Below are 21,407 nucleotides of genomic sequence, written 5' to 3' on the forward strand. Positions count from 1 at the left end.
TTGGCAAAAGCTAAACACTTCTGTTTCACTTGAGAAACCAACTCTGATATTAGACCATAACTGGTCACTTTGGTTAGCCAACAGAGAAAGAATTGCCAGCATATAAAGTGATGTTGTCCAAAGCCAATCACCTGAGGATTTTTGAAAGGAAAAGGTAACTGGTAACTGGGCCCAGCAGGCATATGGCAGGCTCTAAATAAGTGCTGATTGAACATAAACAAGAACAGAGGCTATGCAATGGCCTCATTTATGTCCTTTGGACATCATGGCAGTTAATAGGGTGAAATCTTGATCCCACTTGATTATTATATATCATTTTTGATAAATTATCTTAGAAACACTGAGCCAAAGGAGCATTTTACCTCATAAAATCTATCTCAGGCACACATAAAGGAAACTGGGTATCAAGGAGGTGCTGTGACTTGCCCAAATCCTGCAGAACTCTTCATACAGCACTTTTTCTACTTCACCGCCCCTATTTTTCTATCACTATTGATCATCTGCGCCTGTTCAGAGAATGTCACAATACCATCTTTAGTGCCTACATCTCATTGAAAAGGAGATGTGAAAAATCATCAAAGTAGACATTGATTGGCACAGGAAACCTCTTCCCTCACCCATTGTCCATTTATTCGACACTTCTTTGTTGAGAACCTTCTACTCCTGGCACTGTGCTGGGCACTGAGGGCTCAGTGACAAGATGATCAAGCTTCTTGCCCTCCTATAACTGCCCCCACCAGACTGCAAAACATATATATATATATATATATATATATATATATATATATATATATCAAGCAGACATAAATACTTTATTTTTGACACACTCAGAACGTTTGCAAACCCCAGTGAAGATGCTGAGTTTCAACTTCAGAGAAATAAGATCAGCTTCAGTGACTCAAGATTTACTACTGTTTGTCATTCCCTTCTACCTTACCCAGAAAATCTGCCCCTGTACCGCACCCCCACCCACAGCCTTCATGCCTAATACAGATCCCAATTTCATGCTCAGAAGGGCAACTTCTAAAATATTTTACTTTCCAAATTATACCTCTAATCGTTCTTTCCTTTTTGTCTTCCAGTCCTGGTACCTGGGATAAAAGTCGCAGCGTCCCACCATCCACCAGACAGACCACCTGACCCCTTCTCAACTCTGTAACATGGACGCATCCTCAACCCAGCGCGGTTACAACTTCACTGTCAGTGGAAGGGGAGAATCAAATCAACTTGTACATGGAAACAGCGAGCATTATGGTCAAACAGCAAAGGCCATAACCTTTTGGGATTTTTTTTTAAATACTTTAGGGACTGTTGTAATTTTCTCATATGGTGCTGGAAATGGTTGGGCTTTGTAACATTTGGAGTGTTTCCGTGGTAGCGTGAGCATTAGGTGATGTGGCGAGTGGAGGTCTACCCTTGCTCACTGACTTCCCGTTGTAACACACTTTCCTTACGGAGCCTGGCTGTTTCACAGTATTTCATGAATTTACCCACACAGGTGTGAGCCTCCTTGAGTCATCAGGAGACACATGGAGAACTAAATCTTTTGTAGTAGCTGAGATCTGCAATATATAACTTACGGGACAGTCAAAGGGCAATGTTTTTCTGTAACACATTGGAAAAAGAAAATGCAGTTATGTTCCTTTTTTATTTTTTCTTTTAGTTTGGTTTGGTTCAGCAGTCAGCAGTTAAATATATAACATGGCCCACAAGGACAGTGAATCCACTCACGTTGCAGAACAATTCCGAAATGACAAACTACTACTACTACTATTCAGTTTTTTAAAAGTTGTGAAATGCTGCACTTACATTTAAAAAAAAAACATTTTTTCAACAATTTCAACAATGACACACAAATTCACATGGAAATGGGGAAGATGGTCTGTTTTGACAGAAACTGACAGGAATCAATCAAAACAATCGAATTTTGAAATGAGTAAAGTGCAATTTCATTGGATAGCTAAATATCTTTGTAAGATAGAGATTGTTGAAAATTCTATTTTTGTTTTTCAAGTCCTTCCACCCCAGGACTCTAAATTATCGGGGTAAAAAACAGCCTTGCAAGAAAAAGGGGAGCTATTTTTGCTTTTTATGTTTTTTATTGTTAAACTTGTATCCCTTTAAAAACTGAAGGAAAATTTAAAAAAAAAACAAAAAAACAAATCTAATGGTGCTTTTACCACAATATGTTAACTACATTAAATGCTAATTAATTATTTTCTGTTATTGAAGCACATAACTAAAATGAAATCATGGTATCTGTTAATTTTATAAGCTAGAAGTCACTATTATAATGGATTATGCCAATTCTGAAAATTTTTACATGTATCCAGCAACATAGGATTTATCAGTTATCAGACACTTCATTGTACCAGAGATTGTCCAGAACTTTTAAAAGACCTTTGTGCCCCTGAACTGGGCTATGGGAAAAAATAATAATAATAATAATAATGAAACCAATACTGACACAAATGCTGGTGCCCATTCAGATCAAGGGTACCTGTTAGGGAAAAAAAATAAGTTTGCACCCCCAAATGTCCTGTATCTTATGTAAAAAAAAAAAAAAATACACACACAAAAAAACAAAAAAATAACAAAAAAAAGTGCAAGTGATTTTTCTACCAGACAGCGAAGCACCCCTTTGCTTCCCATGCAACTTCAAGAAGGTTTCCTATACTATACATATATATACGTTCTGGTTGGCAAGCCCTGCTGATCAGAGAAAGTCTCTGCATGTTCTAGTGTTAGTAACTAATTTTTATATAGTTAATGTAGGATAAAGTAGAGTGCATTAAGACACAATATTGTAATCCCTACTCTAGGCACTTGCCTTTAAACTATGTTTTTCAGCCCTTCAGAAGGGTTCTACTACTGTCCTATACAATCAAGTAACTGAAATTCTTGGGAAGACACTTTGCTCCTCATCTTTCCCCCCGAAACAATGTTGTTTTGTTTTGTTTTTTTTCCTTAATTTGCACGAAAACAAAAATTCCATATCAATGTGCCTTGCCCTGGATAGCGATTATTTGTGGAATTGTTGCACATGCTCCTCTATTGAAAGGGGTTTTTCCCTCGTCAAGCATTTGGAGACACTTTTTGTAAATGTGACTTTTATGTCAGCCATCGTCAGTTTCAACATCTAGAACTAAATAGAGAGTTAGTTGTTCCGCAGATAGGAGTAGTCTTTATTGTCCTCTGTGGTCAGTGGCAGTGCTATTCTGAGATCTGTAGATGGCTTAGAATATCAGTATTTTGGATGTTGCTGCATTTTACAATTTATTTGGAGTCTTCCTTTATTTCCCCCCTCCCAGATATATGAAAATATGCAATACCTGCTTATATCGTGTAGAAAAGCTTAGCGATTATTAATTTTTCTTTTATTTTTTTTTATTTGACCAAAGTCGGTGCTGCACTTGACGCAGTGTGTTTTAGGTGTTTGTCTTTGTACTTTTTTTGTGATTTTTTGAATGCACGTGCGCAGGAAGGGCTCCTCTTAGAGAAGCAGTCAAACTGTGAAGCACTAAGCTGACCCTGCTTCAAGCAATTTTGTTTTTACAACTGTTCCTTTCACAAGCAAGCCTTAAAAAAAAAAAAGACAACTTCCTTTTTCTTCAGCTCCCACACCCCATTTTTCTTAGCAGACCGCAGTCAATCCACATTCAATAAAAAAGTATATAATGCCCATTTTTATATGCACGTTTTTAAACTTCCAAGTTCTGAAAATTGTTTACTGGTTATCTCTATTTAAGGAAAAAAAAATAAAATAAAACATTTTGGATTTTCATATGTGTCTGATAAGTGGTTGAATAGTCGTTTGGCGCTGTTGTATGGTGTGATTGTCAGTATATGGTGTCACTTCCTATAGCCAGCCAGCATACTTTGCCTTCCCCTATAGCACTTAGCTGGGCATTACTTTATTATGACATATGTGCACTAAAAAAAGGAAAAAAGGAAAAAAAAAAGAAAAAAAATAGCAGCTTTTCAGTGCTTCACAGTGAAGGGAAAAAAGCCTAGACAAACATTTTGTCAGAACCTTGCGATAAGCCAAGGTATTACCAGGAAATTGGTTGTATATACAATAAAATTGCACCCTTTTTTTAAAAACAAAACAAACTAAGCAATAGTTTGGGCAGTTTTAGTGGTTTTTAGTGAGCATGTTGTAGTCATGACTGCAAAGAGAGAGAATAAACTGCCCACTCAGAAGATATGTAATTTGTATTGTTGTATAGTTTTATTGATTACACTGATTTATTCTACCCTATTTTATAATGCAGGACTTTTGTAATGTTGTTTAAATGAGGAAAAATTTCTGTCAAATTAGCCTAGTGAAATTTCTGATTGTCCATTATAAAGGCAGCGTTCATAGAATTGCTTTTCTTTCTTTCCTGCCCCCACCCCCCTTTGGGAACTGGATTTAAGTTTAAAACTTTCCTGTTTCCTTTTTTTTTTTTTGTAAGTATTTAAATACAGTTATTTTTTCTCTCAATGGTATAGCATATTCCTATGCTTGTGAAGTATAGGTCTACTGAAAAACCATTGTAAATGGACGTTACAGGTATGCTGTATTTTTGAAGGTATTTTGTTGTATTAAGTTTGATGAAGCTAAAATTAGGGAACTCTGAACAAGATTTGCAGGAAAAAAAATGTTTTAAAGGCTTTAAAACATTAAGGAGGCAGTCTAGGGTGATAACGAACAGGGGTCAAGTATTAAATACACTAAGTTACATTTTTGTTAATGTTTCATTGTCCAGAAAGCAGCAGGAAACTGTAGTTCAGTTGTGATCAAGCAGGAAAAAAGAAACACCAACAATCCGAGTGTTTACCTTTTTAGATGAAAGCCAAGCGAAGATGTTTGAGGAAGACTTTGCTACCTGGGGTGTGTAGACTGACAGGCTGAGGGCTGGCCCAACTTCCAAGGCCCCGCCCTTGATTCCGAGACACATTTGAATTTTTTCTCTCCCGTCAAATGGCATTGACAATATCAGCAAAGAGAAGTCCCCCAAATCCCTCTCCGTGTTTTTTCTTTGGGAACTGAAGTCAGAGGCACAAACACTAAATCTGATCATTTTTCTGTATGCTTTTTCTTTTTTTCACCCTGATCCACTCCCCTGCCACCAAAATGCTCCTTTTCTGATCATTCATGGGCAGAGGCCCTCCCGCTAATGCCACTCTCTCCATCCCAGAGCCTTTTACTTTCCTCTGAGACTCGAGCAAACTTTTCTGTCTCTTCACTCCCTGGCCTGGCGGGTATTGGTGTCAGACCCTCCCCACTATCCCCTCCACCCAGAGTCGGGCGTGGGCGCCCTTCCCCCTCCGGCCAGCAGGTACACCTCCCCACGCTTGCATTCTTCATTCTCTGACAGTCGAAGTGTAAGGGAACCCACATTTTCCAGAGTCACGGTGTTCAGTCAGCCCACAGGAATATGCAAAACCCATCTCAAAAAGTTCGTCTTTTACTTTTCAAACCCTTATCCCCATAAACTTTGAATTCTGTTGTAATTTATGAAATCTGGATTAAGAAAAACATTTTTTTTTACTTGTGATTTTTTTTTTGGGGGGGGAGGAATTTCTAGGAATGTCATTTAATGTACTTGGCATCACGTCTCTGGAAATATCTTTTTGTCCATAGTGGTGGTCGTCTCTCTGTCTCTTTCTTTCTTTTCTTTCTTTCTCTTTCTTTCTTTCTTTCTTTCTTTCTTTCTTTCTTTCTTTCTTTCTTTCTTTCTTTCTTTCTTTCTTCTTTCTTTCTTTTTTATTTCTTTAAGTGTTTTGTTCTTTTTTTCCCGGTAGCAGGCCTCCATAGAACAAATTTAAAACACAACTGGCATGGTAGTGTAAGGAGAGCTTCAGTGGCACCTCACCACCCACCCCCGGAGACCTGTCCCAGGACAGTCTCAGAAAGCTGCACTGCCCACCGGCAGAGCTTTCGTTCAAATCGGCTTCCAAGGTCAATTTTGTCCTGAAGTCAATGCATGTATTTACTGTTTGACAGTAAACCCGCTCTGCCTTCTCCACGTCCAAGGCTGTGCATTTGCCTAATTAGTGTCGTGTATGTTTTCCTTTTATTTTTTCCAATAAAAAAGCAGTGGGATGAAAATTGCTTTGATAGATAGCAGGTAACATTGAAGCTGTTCCATAGCACTTAACTGTAGTGAATACTGTGTCACCAATTCTGAAATCAATTTAATGTTTAATGCAAATCCATTACATGGTGCTATTACAGGCTGACAAAATGATTTACACCAATGTGACAACTTGGGCTCAATTCACTCTGCTTTCCAACAGTGTAAATGCATAGCAGTGTTTATCTGCATGAGAACTATGCACTAATCTATCTGAAGAAAAAAAAAAACTATATCAACTTTGGTATCTACTTTCCGTTTACTTCAATCCTTGCCTTTTTGGTCATTGTTATAATGCCAGCTTTAGGACAGAAAGAATTATAAGAAAACCAGCATAATACCTGATATATTAAAATGTAGTGCCTGTGAAATCTGTATTATATTGCTCTTCTGAAGTAAGATTTTTCTACACCGGTAGCCTTCGCTGTCTGTCAGTCAGGATCTTCTGGTATAGGTGATGTAAAATAACCGTACAATATTAATGCATGCTATTCCATAATGCTTAGTGAACTGTATGAATATTACTCAAAGTTATGTTAGTCTTTTTTTCTGACTTGGTTCTTGTCAGCTAGGTTTAAAGGTATTTCACTGAGAACGCAAATTCTTTCTTGATTTCGGCTGTTTTCAGTATTTTGGAGGTATACATTTACTTAAATTCAGTATTACTGTGTTTTTGTTTTCGTTTTCGTTTTTTTGTTTTCCTTTTCCTAGGGGACAAGCATGGGTGGTTGATTTCAGAAATCAGTCCCTGGCAAGACTTTTGTCTCAAAATGACCATTTGTATTTCGAGAACTGTGCTACGAAGAAACTCTGAGAACATTTCCAAGCGAGGGACGTTTTTCCTTGACTCTCGACCGAAGCTATGCTGACCCTGAAGCGTTTTCTTAATGGACAATGTTCAGCCAGGTACCCATGCTTGATCCGTCTTCACACCAGACTTCCTCATATTAAAAGAAAAAAAGAAAAAAAGAAAAAATCTTTAAGAAATCACATGGCTATTTAGTTTCATGCACAGTTGCAATATTTTCTTCAAAAATAAAACTCTGTACAAACTTTGGGCCCGATTCATAAGAAAAAGGAGTTTGCTATTAACACGGGATTTTTTTTTAAATATACTTTTTTTTGGTCTAAATTTGAAACTACTTGCTTCCCAAATTAAATCAGTTTCATCTCACTTTTTTTTCCCCCTAAACCAGCACCCATCTGCCTTTTGTGCCCCCAAAGGGTTACATAACCAGATGAGGAGAACGGGGAGATGGGGAGTAGGTACCAGAGATGCTCAGAACAACAGGGGACCGCCTGCAGTCGAGGCCACCAGAACCGGGAGGCGGCAGTGTGGGGGGCAGGACCTCGCCTGGGTGCCAGGCATCACAAGTTTCACATGTGGACTCCTTATGCGATTTCACTCAACAAACACAATTTCCAAAATGTGTCTGGGCTGCAGGAATATGTGGTGGAAGTGCCACCTCTAATCCAACCAGAGCGCCTTCATGGTAGAAAACACTCACCAGGTCACGCAATGTGAACTCTTAAATCTCCACAGTGTTTTAAGGACAAAAGGTGTCCCAGGAATTGGGCTGTTTTTCCTGCTGTTCTTTATGCTCCACTTCTCAAAATGACAGTAGCTCTCCCACCTTTGATTCTGTTTGCGTTATTCTTATTTTTCCATTTTTAAATTTTTTTTAATTTATATTTTTAGTAGTACTCATACATATACATCAGCACTTCTTTTTTTTTTTTTTTTTTAACTTCCCAACCGAAGGTCACCAGGCCACTGGCTATGTGGGGATGGAGGTTTGAGAGACCTGCCAGGTTCATTTTTTTCTCCCTGGTCTCAGACCAGCCTGTCTGCACTGTGAAGGCATTTGGTAGTGTTATCCTGAGATACTTACTAGACCAAGAGCTGGAGCTTTGTCGGGTCCTAGGAGGTCCTCACGAGAGACTCTCCAAGTCAAATACATGATCCCCCTTCCCTACACCTCTGACCTGTTACGCAGAACAAGGTTCCCTGGGGACCTTTCCCACCACCCTTGGAAATCTGCCCATTCAAGATACCTCGGGTTTTTCATTTCAAATTGCGGGGGGAGGGCACCGAACACTTCCAGAGATGAAAAGAGATCTGTTGTGAAACTAAACACCCCCCCGTGTTAATAACTTGGTTTGACATTTGTTTTTATGAGCCGGGCCCCCTGTGCCTCTAGTATACTTGTATTGACTCTCATAGCTACCCTTTTAGTTTTACTGTGTTCTGTGAAAATTTGTAATTGGTTGAGAATCACTGTGGGCGTCCATTCTTATTCAACTAAATCTCCACAGGTTTTTTGAGCTGGTGTGGATTAGTTTAACTCTTGTATTCAACCATTAGTGCTACCACCTTCTCACATTACGATACAATTACTGGAAGCAAGTACTGCATTTCCTATGCAACAAAAAAGGAAAAATAAAAAATTGCTAATGCTCTGGAAGCTGTGTCATCATTTGCTTTTGAATCACAACCTGGGCGGTTGTATTTGAGTGACAGTTAAGGGGATGGGTCAGCCTTTCTGCACGGTGGAGTTTGCATTATCCTTAATAGATGCCAAGCACATCACGCCCTTCACAGAGTTCTGATGGGCACTGCTGATTTTCTCGCCCAGTTCACCAAACGCGAGGCTTAACGTTCATTCCCCTGTGCTTCTGACGTGCCTGATACTGTGCTTTAGGTGTTGTATCAGGGCCCCATGAGGAGTCAGGAATAGGGCCCAGTAGGTTTTCCAAGAGGAGGCTCTGCAGTAGCCTGGAGGCAAGGAACCGTAGGTTACAGCCACCAGCCCCGGGGCTGGGGACCCAGAAGGGAAAAGTTGAGTTACCAGGACCTGGGCACTCCAAGGAGGAGCTCCACACAGCTGAGACTTAGATCTTTACTGAAAGGGGTCACCATGAAGGTGGGGTGCACCACATGGGTGGGCACAGACCTCTGAGAGGACATGGGTGGCTGGTGCTAGGACCGCCGAGGGGCACGCGGCCAACAGTATTAGTACTTCTGAGGAGGCGACGGTGGCTGGTGCTGGGAGCACTGAAAGGAGCTGGAGGCCGTTGGTGCATTCATCTTCTGCTGCTGTCACATGTGGACAGGACCTGAGACCAGAAAGAAGTCCCCTCTCTCCCTAACCACCTATTCTGAGGCTCCTGCCAGTGTTTCCCAGTGGCTTGATCAAAGCATAGGCATCTAGGAAGGGAGTATGGAAAATATAGTGAGAAAACTGCCAACCCCCAGAACAGGATACAGAAAGGTGAGCCTGGAGACCAGACCCAGGGTGTCAACAAGCAGCAGATGTATCTTCACCCATTTTATCCTCTCAGCCACCTCTGAGATAGGAACCACTTATATTCCCCTTTCCAGGTGAGGAAACTGAGGCAGAGACTTAGTAAGTTATCCAAGGTCATACAACAACTAAATGGCAGGGTGGGATTCAAATCCAAGAAGTCTGCTTCCAACTTCCATCCTATAATCACCCCATCAACTCAATTTTTTTTTAGATTTTATGCATTTATTAGAGAGTATAAACAGAGGGAGGGGCAGAGTGACAAGCAGACTCCCCGCTGAGTACAGAGCCCAATGGGAGGCTCCATCCCAAGACCCGGAGATCATGACCCAAGCTGTAGTCAGACGCTCACAACAGACTGAGCCACTCAAGATGCCCCTCAACTCAATTATTCAACAAAAATTGAGTACCCACTATGTGCCAGAGACTATGCCAGTGGCTAAGGATAGTAGGTGAATAAAAACTGTGCGACCTATTCTTATGAAGAATACTGTCTAGTGGGCAAGGTAGCCATTATCCAAATAAACACAGCAGCCAAGGTAAGCATATAGCTGTGATGAGGGCTATAAAGGATACAGGTTTCTGCAAAAGCCCATTGAGACCAGTAGGACAGAGAGAAGCTAACCAAGCACAGGGGGCAGGCTGGAAGGAGAATGTTCTGGGCAGAGGGAACAGCACGTACAAAAAGCCTATAGTGGAATGGAGCTTGGCGCCTTTGAGGGGCAGGAGGAAGGCCTGTTTGGATAAAGGGAAGAAAGAAAGGAAATAGCGGTTCAAGATGAAGCTTGACACTTAGGTCAAGGTATTGCAAGGCCTTGCAGGCACAGTAGGGACCTTTATCCTCTCCCCTACGAGCATCAGAAAACATGTCTTGATCACATTAGGCTAGATCTCTGCTGTGATACAAGCAGGTCCAAAATCTCAGCGGCTGACAATAGAGGCTGGCATCTGATTCTGCATGTCTGTTCAAAGGTTTGTGGCGTCTCCTACAGAACCTCCTCACTCTGGGACTAAGGGGGAAAGCAGCCACCACCTCAACGACTGCTGGATGTGTCAGCATGAGGGAAAGGAACATGGCAAGGCCTGGCCTGGCTTTCAACCATTTCATCTAGAATGACACATGCCAGTTCCACTCACAGTTCATTGGCCATGTCACGTGGCCATGCCTCAGTTCAGCAGGACCAGGAAGGAGACTCCTCCCTCAGGGAAGCCTCTTAGAGAATACATTTTTTTTAATGTAAATCTTCATTTCGGTGGGGTTAGCACACAGGGTTGTATTAGTTTCAGGTGTACAACACAGTGATTCAACGATTGCATACCCCACCGTTGCTCATCATGACAAGGGCACCCTTGATCCCATTCACCACTTTCACCCATACCCCAGCCCACCTCCCCTCTGGAAACCATTAGGCCATTGGCCAGGAACGTTCATAGGTTAGCTTGGGGCGGGGGGAGGGTAAGGTGCAGAGAGGAGAGGGTCAGCAAGCGACAGGACGGGGTGGTGGCCGGGGCTGGGCAGGTGCCTGTGGTGGAGCGGACAGATCAGAGAAAGTAATAGGATATTAATAGCTACTGGGTATTGAGCTCTTTAATGGGATTTATCCCATTAAATTTCATGTTTTCTCTCTTATTACTGCAGCTCAAAAAGGTAGAGTAGGTCCTCAAAACACATTCCTAACTCAAGTGAATAGAGGCATTTCACACCCGTGTGGCTCAGGGTTTAAGTTCGATGGTATCAGTCACTATCTTTAGATGAGGACTCTGGCCAATAGTAGGCACTCTGGTCTTTATTATTCAGAGTTCAGAAACTAGAATTAAAGCCCTTCAACAACTCTTACTGACAGATCGTGTGTAGATACAGGGCTGGGGTGAGGACGATGTAGAGGTTAAAGGCACAGACTCAGGCACAGCACTGCCTGGGAGGCATCTCAGCCCTGCGTCTTATTAGTTCTGTGGGGTTGGCAAGTGCCTCAGTTTTCCTACTGGTAAAATGGGAGTAATAAAAACAGCCCCTACCTCCCTCACTGGATTGCGGTGAATATTTGTGGAGTTGTTGTTTGTAAAGGGATAGAGCAGTGTGGCCTGGCATGTTGTTAACGCTATGTGAAGGCTTTAACTAAACAATAAATACGTGGTTCCAAAATGTGGAGATAGGGCAGTCTTTCAGCGCTTTGGCGCCACAAGCCTTCTTCCTTGTCATTTCCAGGACTCTACTTGAATGAACGCTGAAAAAACTTCCATTCAATATCTGCCTCAACAAAGTAGAAGAGGGAGCTTAAAAAAATATAGTTGAAGGTTTGAGGACAGACACAGGTGGATTTAAATCTTGACATTTGGGGGAATGCCTGGGTGGCTCAGTAGTTGAGCGTCTGTCTGCCTTTGGCTCAGGTCATGATCCTGGGATCCTGGGATGGAGTCCTGCATCAGGCTTCTCGCAGGGAGCCTGCTTCTTCCTCTGCCTATGTCTCTGCCTCTCTCGTGTCTCTCATTAATAAATAAATAAAATCTTAAAAAAAAAAAAACTTGACATTTGGGGCCTCAGTTTTCCTGTCTGTAAAATGGGAATCTGGATAGTACCTACCTTACAAGATCAGGAAGACGGTCAAATGAATTAATGTATGCAGAACATCTGACACAGTAGCAAGCATATGACAACTATTATTATTTGCAACCCTGGGTTGGTGCATCCCTAAGAATACTGACAACCTGGGAGGGCAATATATAGTGGAAAGAAGCTTGGGTTGAAAAACGTGAGTCCCCCTTCTACCATTTATTGGCTATATAATATTAAAAAGTTATTACACCTCTCTCTGAGTCACAATTGAGAGAAAGGCCCAAATGGCTCAATGAATATGGATGAGAATGTGCTGGGAAGCACAATTCCCAGCATCAGTCACTAGGCTAGATTGAATAGAACCCAGCTGGAGGGTCCCACCTGGCTCTGGTTCCTATTTCCTTCAACCATGGTAACTGCCAGGGAAATCCATTCTCATCACACAGGGAAAGTTGGCCAAGGGAAGTGATGCTAGTCATCATTTTAACCCTTCAAGTTCTGACTCTTTGGTAAAAGAACATGGCTAAATTATAGAGGTCTTAATGGCCTTTGCGGAGGAACAGGGCTTCCCTTGACCTAGGAGGAATGAACTAGTTTCTATTTCTCTCTGAAACACCTTACCCCTCTATACCCCATCCACTTCCTGGCCACCCCCAGGTTGTTTTGGAGCAAATCTCAGGCATCCTATATTTCATCTGTGATTTTTCAGACTCCATCTCTAAAAGGCAAAGACTCTTTTATAAAACATATTCAAAATACTATCTCACACCCCTAAAGCATTAACAATCATTTCTTAATATCGTCAAATAACCAGTGTTCAAATATTCCCAAGAGTCTTCCGATTTTTTAAATAGTTTTCCAACTAAGAATCCAAATAAAATCCATAGACTAATTGATCTGTATCTTAAATCTTTAAATCTATAGGTTCCCCTTCCTTCTCTTTTATTTTCCTGGCAACAATTTTCTGAAGAAACTGGGTTATTTGTCCTGAAGAGTTTTTCAGCCTCAGTTTTGTGGATTGCATCTCAGTGGCATAGGCATGTTCTACCATTAAATTGGAAGCATATTCCTGACCTTGGGAGTTGATCTGTAGCATATAATCCCCAAATTGCCTCACACACCACCATGGGATGAACCAAGAAATTCACCTTGTATTCGTGGTCTGACTCTGAAAGTTATAGGCAAAGTAACAGAACCAAGGTGAAAGATGATCTGGGAGCTGTTCACCAACTCCACCCCTAGCTGGCTTTTTCTCTCTTGTAGGAACTGTGAAGGCAAGGGAGAGTCTACCCGAATGATAAAGAATACAGTCTCCTTTGAGATCTATTGCAGACAAAAAAGAAAGAAAGAAGAAAGAAAGAAAAGAAAGAGAAAGAGAGGAGAAGAAAAAAGAAAAGAAAGAAAAGAAAAGAGAAAAAGAAAATCCAGCTTCCACCTTCAAGGGGCACAAGATAAATAATTCTGGTTGGTTAAAAGTCTTCAGGTCAGATAAAAGTCTTTCCGCTCTTGCCTCCTTGTTCAACAGGCATCCTCTTCCCTTGTGAATATTTGGCTTGTGGGGGCAGAAGACAGTCCAAGGGCAGGGAAAAGGAGCTCTCCCATCAGGCTCTATGGAGCAACCTTGGTGCCCCTAAGATTGTTTCATCTGATTGGTCATCTGCTGCCTCCACTTCTACCTTCACAGACCCTGAACACTGGCCTGAGCCACACTGCTCTTCATGAAAGTATAAAATCTCATTCCAAACAAACTGGACCAACATTATCAAGTACATCCCATGTGTCAGAACATGGGGCCGCCAAAGGAGATGAATCTGAGATCATCCCTGAAGAGTTCAGAGTCTAGCAAGTCAAATCACTGCACCATGGCCTTATAAAAACCAGGGAGAGGGATCCCTGGGTGGCGCAGCGGTTTGGCGCCTGCCTTTGGCCCAGGGCGCGATCCTGGAGACCCGGGATCGAATCCCACGTCGGGCTCCCGGTGCATGGAGCCTGCTTCTCCCTCTGCCTGTGTCTCTGCCTCATTCTCTCTCTCTCTCTGTGACTATCACAAATAAATAAATAAATAATTATTTAAAAAAAAAAAAAAAAAAAAACCAGGGAGACAGCATGTGCCTGATGATCTGGGGACCAACTATATCCAAGAGAGAGTGAGCCACAGGGAGGAGATGCACAAGCTAGGTCTTCAAGGATGAGGAAGAGTTCTAGAGATTGTGTCTAAAAGACAAAAATATCAATAGTGATGATAGCAATAATAACAGCTGGCATGTACTAGGCGAGCCCTTCACAACACACATTAGTCTAAGCGCTTTACAGGCATAAGCACATATAATCCAACCCCATGGAAGAGAAACAATTGTTATTCCCATTTTAGAGACATTAAGGCATAGAGAGTTTTAGTAATTTTCCTTACTTATGTTAATAATTAACCACGTGGGGCCTTAACATGTCAGGGGTAAAAGGGTAGATAGGTTTCTAAGTCACAACTAGTCCAAATGTTAAGTCTGGTTCCCTGTCCTCTCCCAAGGGCCTGGAATAGTGCTGGGCACATAGCAGGCACTTTGTACTATCAGAGAATGAGCCGTGGTTATGTCAGCTTTTATTTGTCCCCCTCCCCCAGATCTACTCTCTATCCTTCTCTAAAGTGTTCTGTGCTCAGGAGGCTGACCTGTGTGGACCAGATCAATGGGCTTCCTTGGCCTGGGGTTACCAACTGGTGGATCAGCAAATCAGAAGCCCTGGTATTGGGGGGGCGGGGGTTGCTGGGGAGGGAGGCCAGTGATGTCAGCATATTTATTTCCCTGGCTCCCTCCCCAGGTCCTCTCTGATTGGTGACATCCCTCAACAGAAGGTCACGGTTCCTCTCAACATGGCCCTCTATACCTTAATTTCTCCTTCTGTGTCCCCCTAAGAGCTCCCTCCCCTCACCCCTTTAGGCACAGGGATAGTAAGAGCTTTGGGTTACTGCTCTGTCCTTTGTAATTTCTTTACCTCTTACCCACACCTCTGTAAATAGTCTCTTTATTAAACCCCTCTCAAATGATCGAGTTGAAAGTGCCATCTGTTTCCTGCTGGAACCCTGACTGATAGAGTGGTCAAGCCAGAGCAGGCTTCTGGAATCTTCTTTATTCCTCAAATTCCAGCAGAGGCTCAGATTTATTCACCTGATGGCTGTCAAAACCGTAAATTTTCCCATCTTAGTTTATCCTAGATTCAGATGGCTGGACTCAACCTTCAAAGGTCGCTGAAGTCCATTTCCCTGCCTCCAGCTAGGAATCCCACCTCCCCACCTCCACCCCCCGACTGCTCCTGTCAGAGGGAAGTATATCTTACTTTGAAGATCTCCAGGTAAGGAGATACCATAACTCATTTTAGTGTCTTCATACTCCCAGCCTGATAAATCTCCCTCCTGTCTCACACGAACCCCTCCTGCTACAGGTGAAGCCTGTTTCCTTTGTCTGCTCCCTGGCAAGAACTGAACAAAAGAGCCTTCCTTCTTTGAAAGTATGCATTAAACCTTCTTTACCCTCCTCTAGTTCCAAAGTGCAGATCAATGAAAGCAGATCATCTGCCCAGGCTAGTCTCAGGTCGTCAACCCAGACGTTCTAGGAGAACTTCGCCTTAACAAACTTTTACAAGAATGAGTTCGGGAAGGGTTGTCAGGGGAGGGAGGGAAAGACGAGGCCCAGCATCTGCTGAGAGCCCACTGACTGGTCTCCCGGCAAGAGTGATGGGGAATTCTTCGTCTCCTTTGATATATGTATCCACTTGGCCCTTCATCATCCTCGCCTGTTATCCTGACCCTGAATTCTGGACGGTGCTGATTTGCTGGTAGTTAAGGACTCTGACAAAGCGCTGCCTCCCAAACAGAAATCTGCCACTAGGGCCTCAGGCCTCCTCCTCAGCCTCCTCCACCCGCTGGGCTTTCACTGCATGTGAACGGAGGCAGGGGGGTGGGGGGCCCGGATCCACCACGCACCCCAGGACCTGATAAACCTCAAAGCCCACAGACCATTGTTTAAAAATAAATTTTACTAAATTTCAGAGTTTCCCCCTCAAACTCTAATGCACATACACACACACACTCGCATGTGAAATCCCAATTATATAGTTTAAACCACGTATCTAGATCTTTCAAATGTTCTCCAACCTGATATGCTTTTTTTTTTCTCATTCCTAGGTTGATAAACATGCACAGGGCCTGTACCCCCTTCCCACAAAAGCATAAATGACTGATATAGCGGCCTTTACTTACTCCTACTTCAATTTGATGCCCCACTACGAAACCCTAGAGTTAGCGCTGGAGTAGGTGCTTGCCTTTGTCACTGGGTTATCCTATGTCATCATTTAATCCTCCCAGTTACCCGGCAAGGTAGATGCCATAAGTCCTATTTAATAACTCAAGAAATGGTAAGTCACAGAAAGGTTAAAATCACCCAGCTAGTGGGCATGAACCACCTGAGCCCTGAAAGCTAAGGAAAATCTATCTAGACAAAGACAAGTGTCAGCAACTAATACTGTGGAATACTTACACCTCAAAAGTGCTCTTATTTGGGACTTGAAGGTGTCTTACAGCCCTTAATTTTTTTCAAAATAGTCGAAGAGAGCTCTGAATAATTTTAGTACCACTTGAGTGTGCCAAATTCTTTTTTAACAATTCTTGGTTATGAGAATGTGGTTAGTTAGTACAGGAACCATCAAGGAAACCACTGGGTACCCTGAGCACCATTTACAGGGGCGGGTGGGGTCCATAGGCAGCTGACTGGGGAGCATGATTCCCAGGGACACACAGCCTGACTATTACAAGGATAAGTGGAGTCCCAATCTTCAAAAGCTCTAGAAGTTAAGTCAGGGCAAATCCTCGGTTATGGCACTGAACGCTGGGTATTTGCCAATGACATGGCAAGAGGGAGTCAGAGATTCACACTCTGTGACCCACTGTTCCTTGAGTGACTGAGCCTTGTGTTTTCCTGGGATATGGATCTGTTCAGAGTTGAGGGGGTTTGTGTCTCTCCTCTGATGGTCTCAGAGGCTGACTCATTGTAACCATCCCATCTTTGAACTTCAGCACTCCTCGTTTGTGAAACAGGAGTTTCTCAAAGGTGAGAAAAGTCCTTGGTAAACAAAGGAAGATCATAAAGAGTTGAAGATGGATCTTAAGGGCTGTGAGAAATAGAGCATAAAGATAGTGTCCCTGAGTCAGGCTCTGTCTAGGGGAAAGACGTCATTAGGGTCCTCACTCCCTCTCCCTCCTGTCTAATGACACCACTCACTCGGTCCAGAAAACCCAAGAAAGGGTCCCCTGCTCTTTGATCTATCTGGCTCACTTCTACTGAGATATGAACTGGCCAAGCCTAGATAGTCCCTTCAGAAAGTGGGCAGCTCTGTTGCTTCCAGGCCAACCTGGGCCTGGGGCTCTTTCGCATTGGTGTCAGAGCTGAGATGCATAGAGTCCAGCCTCCTCTGCACCACAGGCGGCACTTCCCCCATCTTACTGGTTCTGTGCAAAAGGCCCAAGTGTAATAGAACTAAAGGTTACCTTGGCCCTTCCACTTGCTCAACTTCCTGCCTTCCTGTGTCTTATTGAGGCTGGATTCCTAATAATTAATTGAGTGGAAGGTTTTTTCCTGGTTTGCTAGCAAGTTATTACTTGGCCTCGAAGCACAAAAGATAGTAATGACTCTCTGAGGGAAGGTAGCTCAGGTCATGGAGGCTCTGCTAGCTTCTTGGCACGAGAGAACCAAAAATATCTCCCTTATTTCCAGATCTGATGTAATAACGAGAGCAAACTTCATATTCTTATTTCTACAAATTAGACCTGCATTCATGAAGACCGAATGCCAAGCACCGTGCTAAGGGCTTCCTTTGTAACTATTATCTTGTTTGAATGGAAGGTAATAAAATAACCTGTGCATCCTAAGAGATGCCACAGAAATACTAATGTCGTGCTCCCATTTGCTCCCTTGGGGCCACTCATTGCTTGTCACTCCCCCCACCCCACCCCCAAGAAACATTCATGTGTTATGTTGAAAGTGAATTGATTGCTATGAACAGAGCCCATTACCAAAGCCAAACCCTGGTCTTTTATATATAAAGCTCAAAGTGCACCATTCCTGTTGTCTGACTTAACGAATTTGGGTGGCTCTCAGAAGAGACCGAGCTTTCATCTTCCCTTGTCCAGGGAAGAAATGGTAAGTGGGCTCTGGAAAGGGAGGGGCAGAAACAGTTTTAGAAGAGAGAAAAGTGATGACAAGAGTTTGCCCTTTGCCCTGAAAGGTAGGAGGAGGGGTGGTTGGGGAGGGGAAGAAGGGAAATAAATATAGGAAAGTCCTAAGGGAAGAGGGGGCACAAGTTGAGAGCGACAACCTCAGGCTGCCCTGCTGGAGACACAGTCCCTGGGAGAGCAGGCCCGTGTGCCATCTGCAAGAGGCCACCTGCTGGGGCAAAGAAGATGCACACTAGAGATGCCCATGAGTGGGTCATGGGAGTGAGGGAAGAAAAGGTGTCCTCCATGGGAATCACTCATTCAGGGGCTTCCCAGGAACCAGAGGTGCCTCTGAACAGAGCAGCCCCTGGGTAGCATCTGCTCAGGGCGGAAAGGTGAGACCATGAGGACAGCAGCATCTCTGGCAACATAAAGACAAGACACAAGAAAGATGGGAAATGACCCCCCCTTTACCCACTTTCACCCCACTGTGGTTCCCTCACGGTCCTTGACATTGGAACAAACTCCAGAGTGGGGGAGAGAAGAAACCGAAAATGGTTTTAAACCGGACATGGATCCAGGGTGTGATCCCAGGGTCCTGGGATCGAGTCCTGCATCGGGCTCCCCCCGGGGAGCCTGCTTCTCCCTCTGCCTGTGTCTCCTGCCTCTCTCATGAATAAATAAAATGAAATAAAATAAACCACCAGGAAACAAAAAACAGACATAGATCTAATAATTGTAAATTTGACAGAAATCACTGGCTGGCCTCAATTTACCCAAAGGTGTCTAAATTGAGTTGCCGGCTGACAGACAGCTGAGAAGTTAAGAATCAGAAATGAAAGAGTCACAGTTTGTACACAGCTGAACAGGACTGTGACATCGCAGACCCACTGCAGCCGCTAGGAAGCATGAGCCCAGGGAGCCCCGGCCCTGGGCACGGAGGCTGACTACCTTGGCCGGATGGGAGAAGGAGAAACCCCAAAACTTCTCTTTTTTGACTCTCCTATAGCAGCAGCAAGGACAAACCATAAATAGTATCTGAGCGAATGGTCCTGTAAAAATAACAAAGATCCTCACAACAGTTATTGCCAAAACTGAGAACAGTGAGGTCGTCATTTACCAACCGGTGCAAATACTGCGGGCAGCGCAACAGAGGTGTCGTTCAGCATGGCTCAGGTGGGAGCGCCGATTGTGCCATGCAGCTGTTCTTTCCCAGGAAACCCCATTGCTCACAGTCCCTATCAGCTAAGGAGGGGAGAGAAGGTCACAGCTGGAGACCCACTGGGTGGGTGTAAGATTCCTAACATGGGTAGGGCCCCATCTCCTTACTCAGCCCTTCTGAAGACAGACCCCTGAACTCTGGGTCCCAGTTGAAATAGAGTGGACCTGCGAGGGATCCCTGGGTGGTGCAGCGGTTTAGCGCCTGCCTTTGGCCCGGGGCATGATCCTGGAGACCCAGAATCGAATCCCACATCGGGCTCCCGGTGCATGGAACCTGCTTCTCCCTCTGCCTATGTCTCTGCCTCTCTCTCTGTGTGTGACTATAATAAATAAATTTTTTTTAAAAATTTAAAAAAAAAAAAAAGAGTGGACCTGCGGCCAGGACACAAGCATGGCAAGCTAGGCCCTTGCTAAGATGCAAGACTGAAGAGGATGCCAAAACATTCAGTAATGAAGATAAATAATACTTTAGTGCGAATACATTTTAAATAAAAGTTAACACAAAAATAGTCACGATGAACAAAATATCAAATTTTTCAATAAAGACAGGCTCGGTGTTACTGATTTTCCTTTTTGTCTCAGGGTTTACTATGGCTCAGTGTATCACTGTTACTGATCCTAGAAAGAAGAAAGAAAACTCTCTTTATTCACAGGCTGCACGATTGTCTATGAGGTAAATCCAGAGAATCTACAAAAGAAATTGCCTGCAATTAAAAAATGAGATTAGCAAGTGTATAAAAAAATCTGCTCAGGCTGCTATAACAAAATACCATAGCCTAGGTGGCTGAAATTACAGAAATTTATTTCTTACAGTTCTAGAGGCTAAGAAGTCCAAGATTGGGTGCCAGCAAGATGAGTTCCATTCTGAGGTCTCTCTTCCTGGCTTGTAGGCAGCCACCTTCTCTCTATGTACACACATGACCTCTTCTTTGTATAGGCTTAAGAGAGGAAGCTCTCTGGTGTCTCTTGTTGTTATCAGGGCACCAATCCCATCATGAGGGCTCCACTCTCATGACCTCATTTAACCCTAGTAACTGCCCAAAGGCCTTATCTCCAAATACTGTCACACTGGGAGTTGGGGCTTCAACATATGAACTGGAGTGGGGTAGGGTTGGGCAGAGACAAACATTCATTCCATAACAGCAAGGTCACAGGATACATGGTCAATGTACAAAAATCAATTATATTTCTATGGAATAGTAATGAGCAATTGGAATTCAATTTTTCAAGTACCATTTACAATAGTACTCCTGCAAAATACTTAGATATAATTCTAATCAAATATGTTCAGGATCTGTATGCTGAAAACTAAAAAACGCTGGTAAATAGATTAGATAAAACCTAAATAAATGCAGAGATACATCATGCTCTTGCATAGAAAGACTCAGTGTTGTTAAAATGTTAAATCTCAGGGCATCTGGGTGGCTCAGTCAGTTAAGCATCTGCCTTTGGCTCAGGTCATGATCCCAGGGTCCATGTGCTCTCTCAATCTCTATCTCTCAAAAAAATAAATAATCTTAAAAAAAGTGTTAAATCTCTATATTGATTTGTAGAGGCAATTTGATCTTGACAAAAATCCCACTACAATGTAGACATCAACAACCTGATTTCAGATTTTTTCATGAAAAGGCAAAATGGCTAGAAAAGGCAAAACAATTTTGAAAGAAAGAAACAAATAGGTTTCATACTGATTTCAAGATTTACTATAAAGCTACAGTAATCAAGACAGCGCAGTATTGGCAAAAGAATAGTGGGGCACTTGGGTGGCTCAGTTGGTTAAGCGTTTGCCTTTGGCTTAGCTCAGGATTCCAGCGTCCTAAGATTGAGTCCTCCATCGGGTCCCTGCTCAGTGAAGAGTCTGCTTCTCCCTCCTCCCTCTGCCCCTAACCCCTGCTCATGTTCTCTCTCTCAAATAAATAAATAAAATCTTTAAAAAATAGATAGAGGGCAGCCCCGGTGGCACAGTGGTGTAGCGCCGCCTGCAGCCTGGAGTGTGATCCTGG

The 21,407-nt window shown here is 43.1% G+C and overlaps 1 protein-coding gene across 15 annotated transcripts in view; it reads left to right on the plus strand.

Annotated features, from left to right (window-relative positions):
• The window catches only part of NFIA (nuclear factor I A), a 373,976-nt gene extending 365,389 nt beyond the window's left edge, over positions 1-8,587 (plus strand). For all 15 annotated transcript variants that reach the window (XM_072820485.1, XM_072820487.1, XM_072820486.1 and 12 more), the window contains one exon: positions 1,083-8,587. In XM_072820485.1, coding sequence (XP_072676586.1) covers positions 1,083-1,100 — 18 coding nt within the window. In that variant the 3' untranslated portion in view covers positions 1,101-8,587. The remainder of the gene's footprint in view (positions 1-1,082) is intronic.
• Positions 8,588-21,407: the final 12,820 nt, after the last annotated feature.

Source organism: Canis lupus, chromosome 3, assembly GCF_048164855.1.
Source record: "Canis lupus baileyi chromosome 3, mCanLup2.hap1, whole genome shotgun sequence".
Classification (NCBI taxonomy): Eukaryota; Metazoa; Chordata; class Mammalia; order Carnivora; family Canidae; genus Canis; species Canis lupus.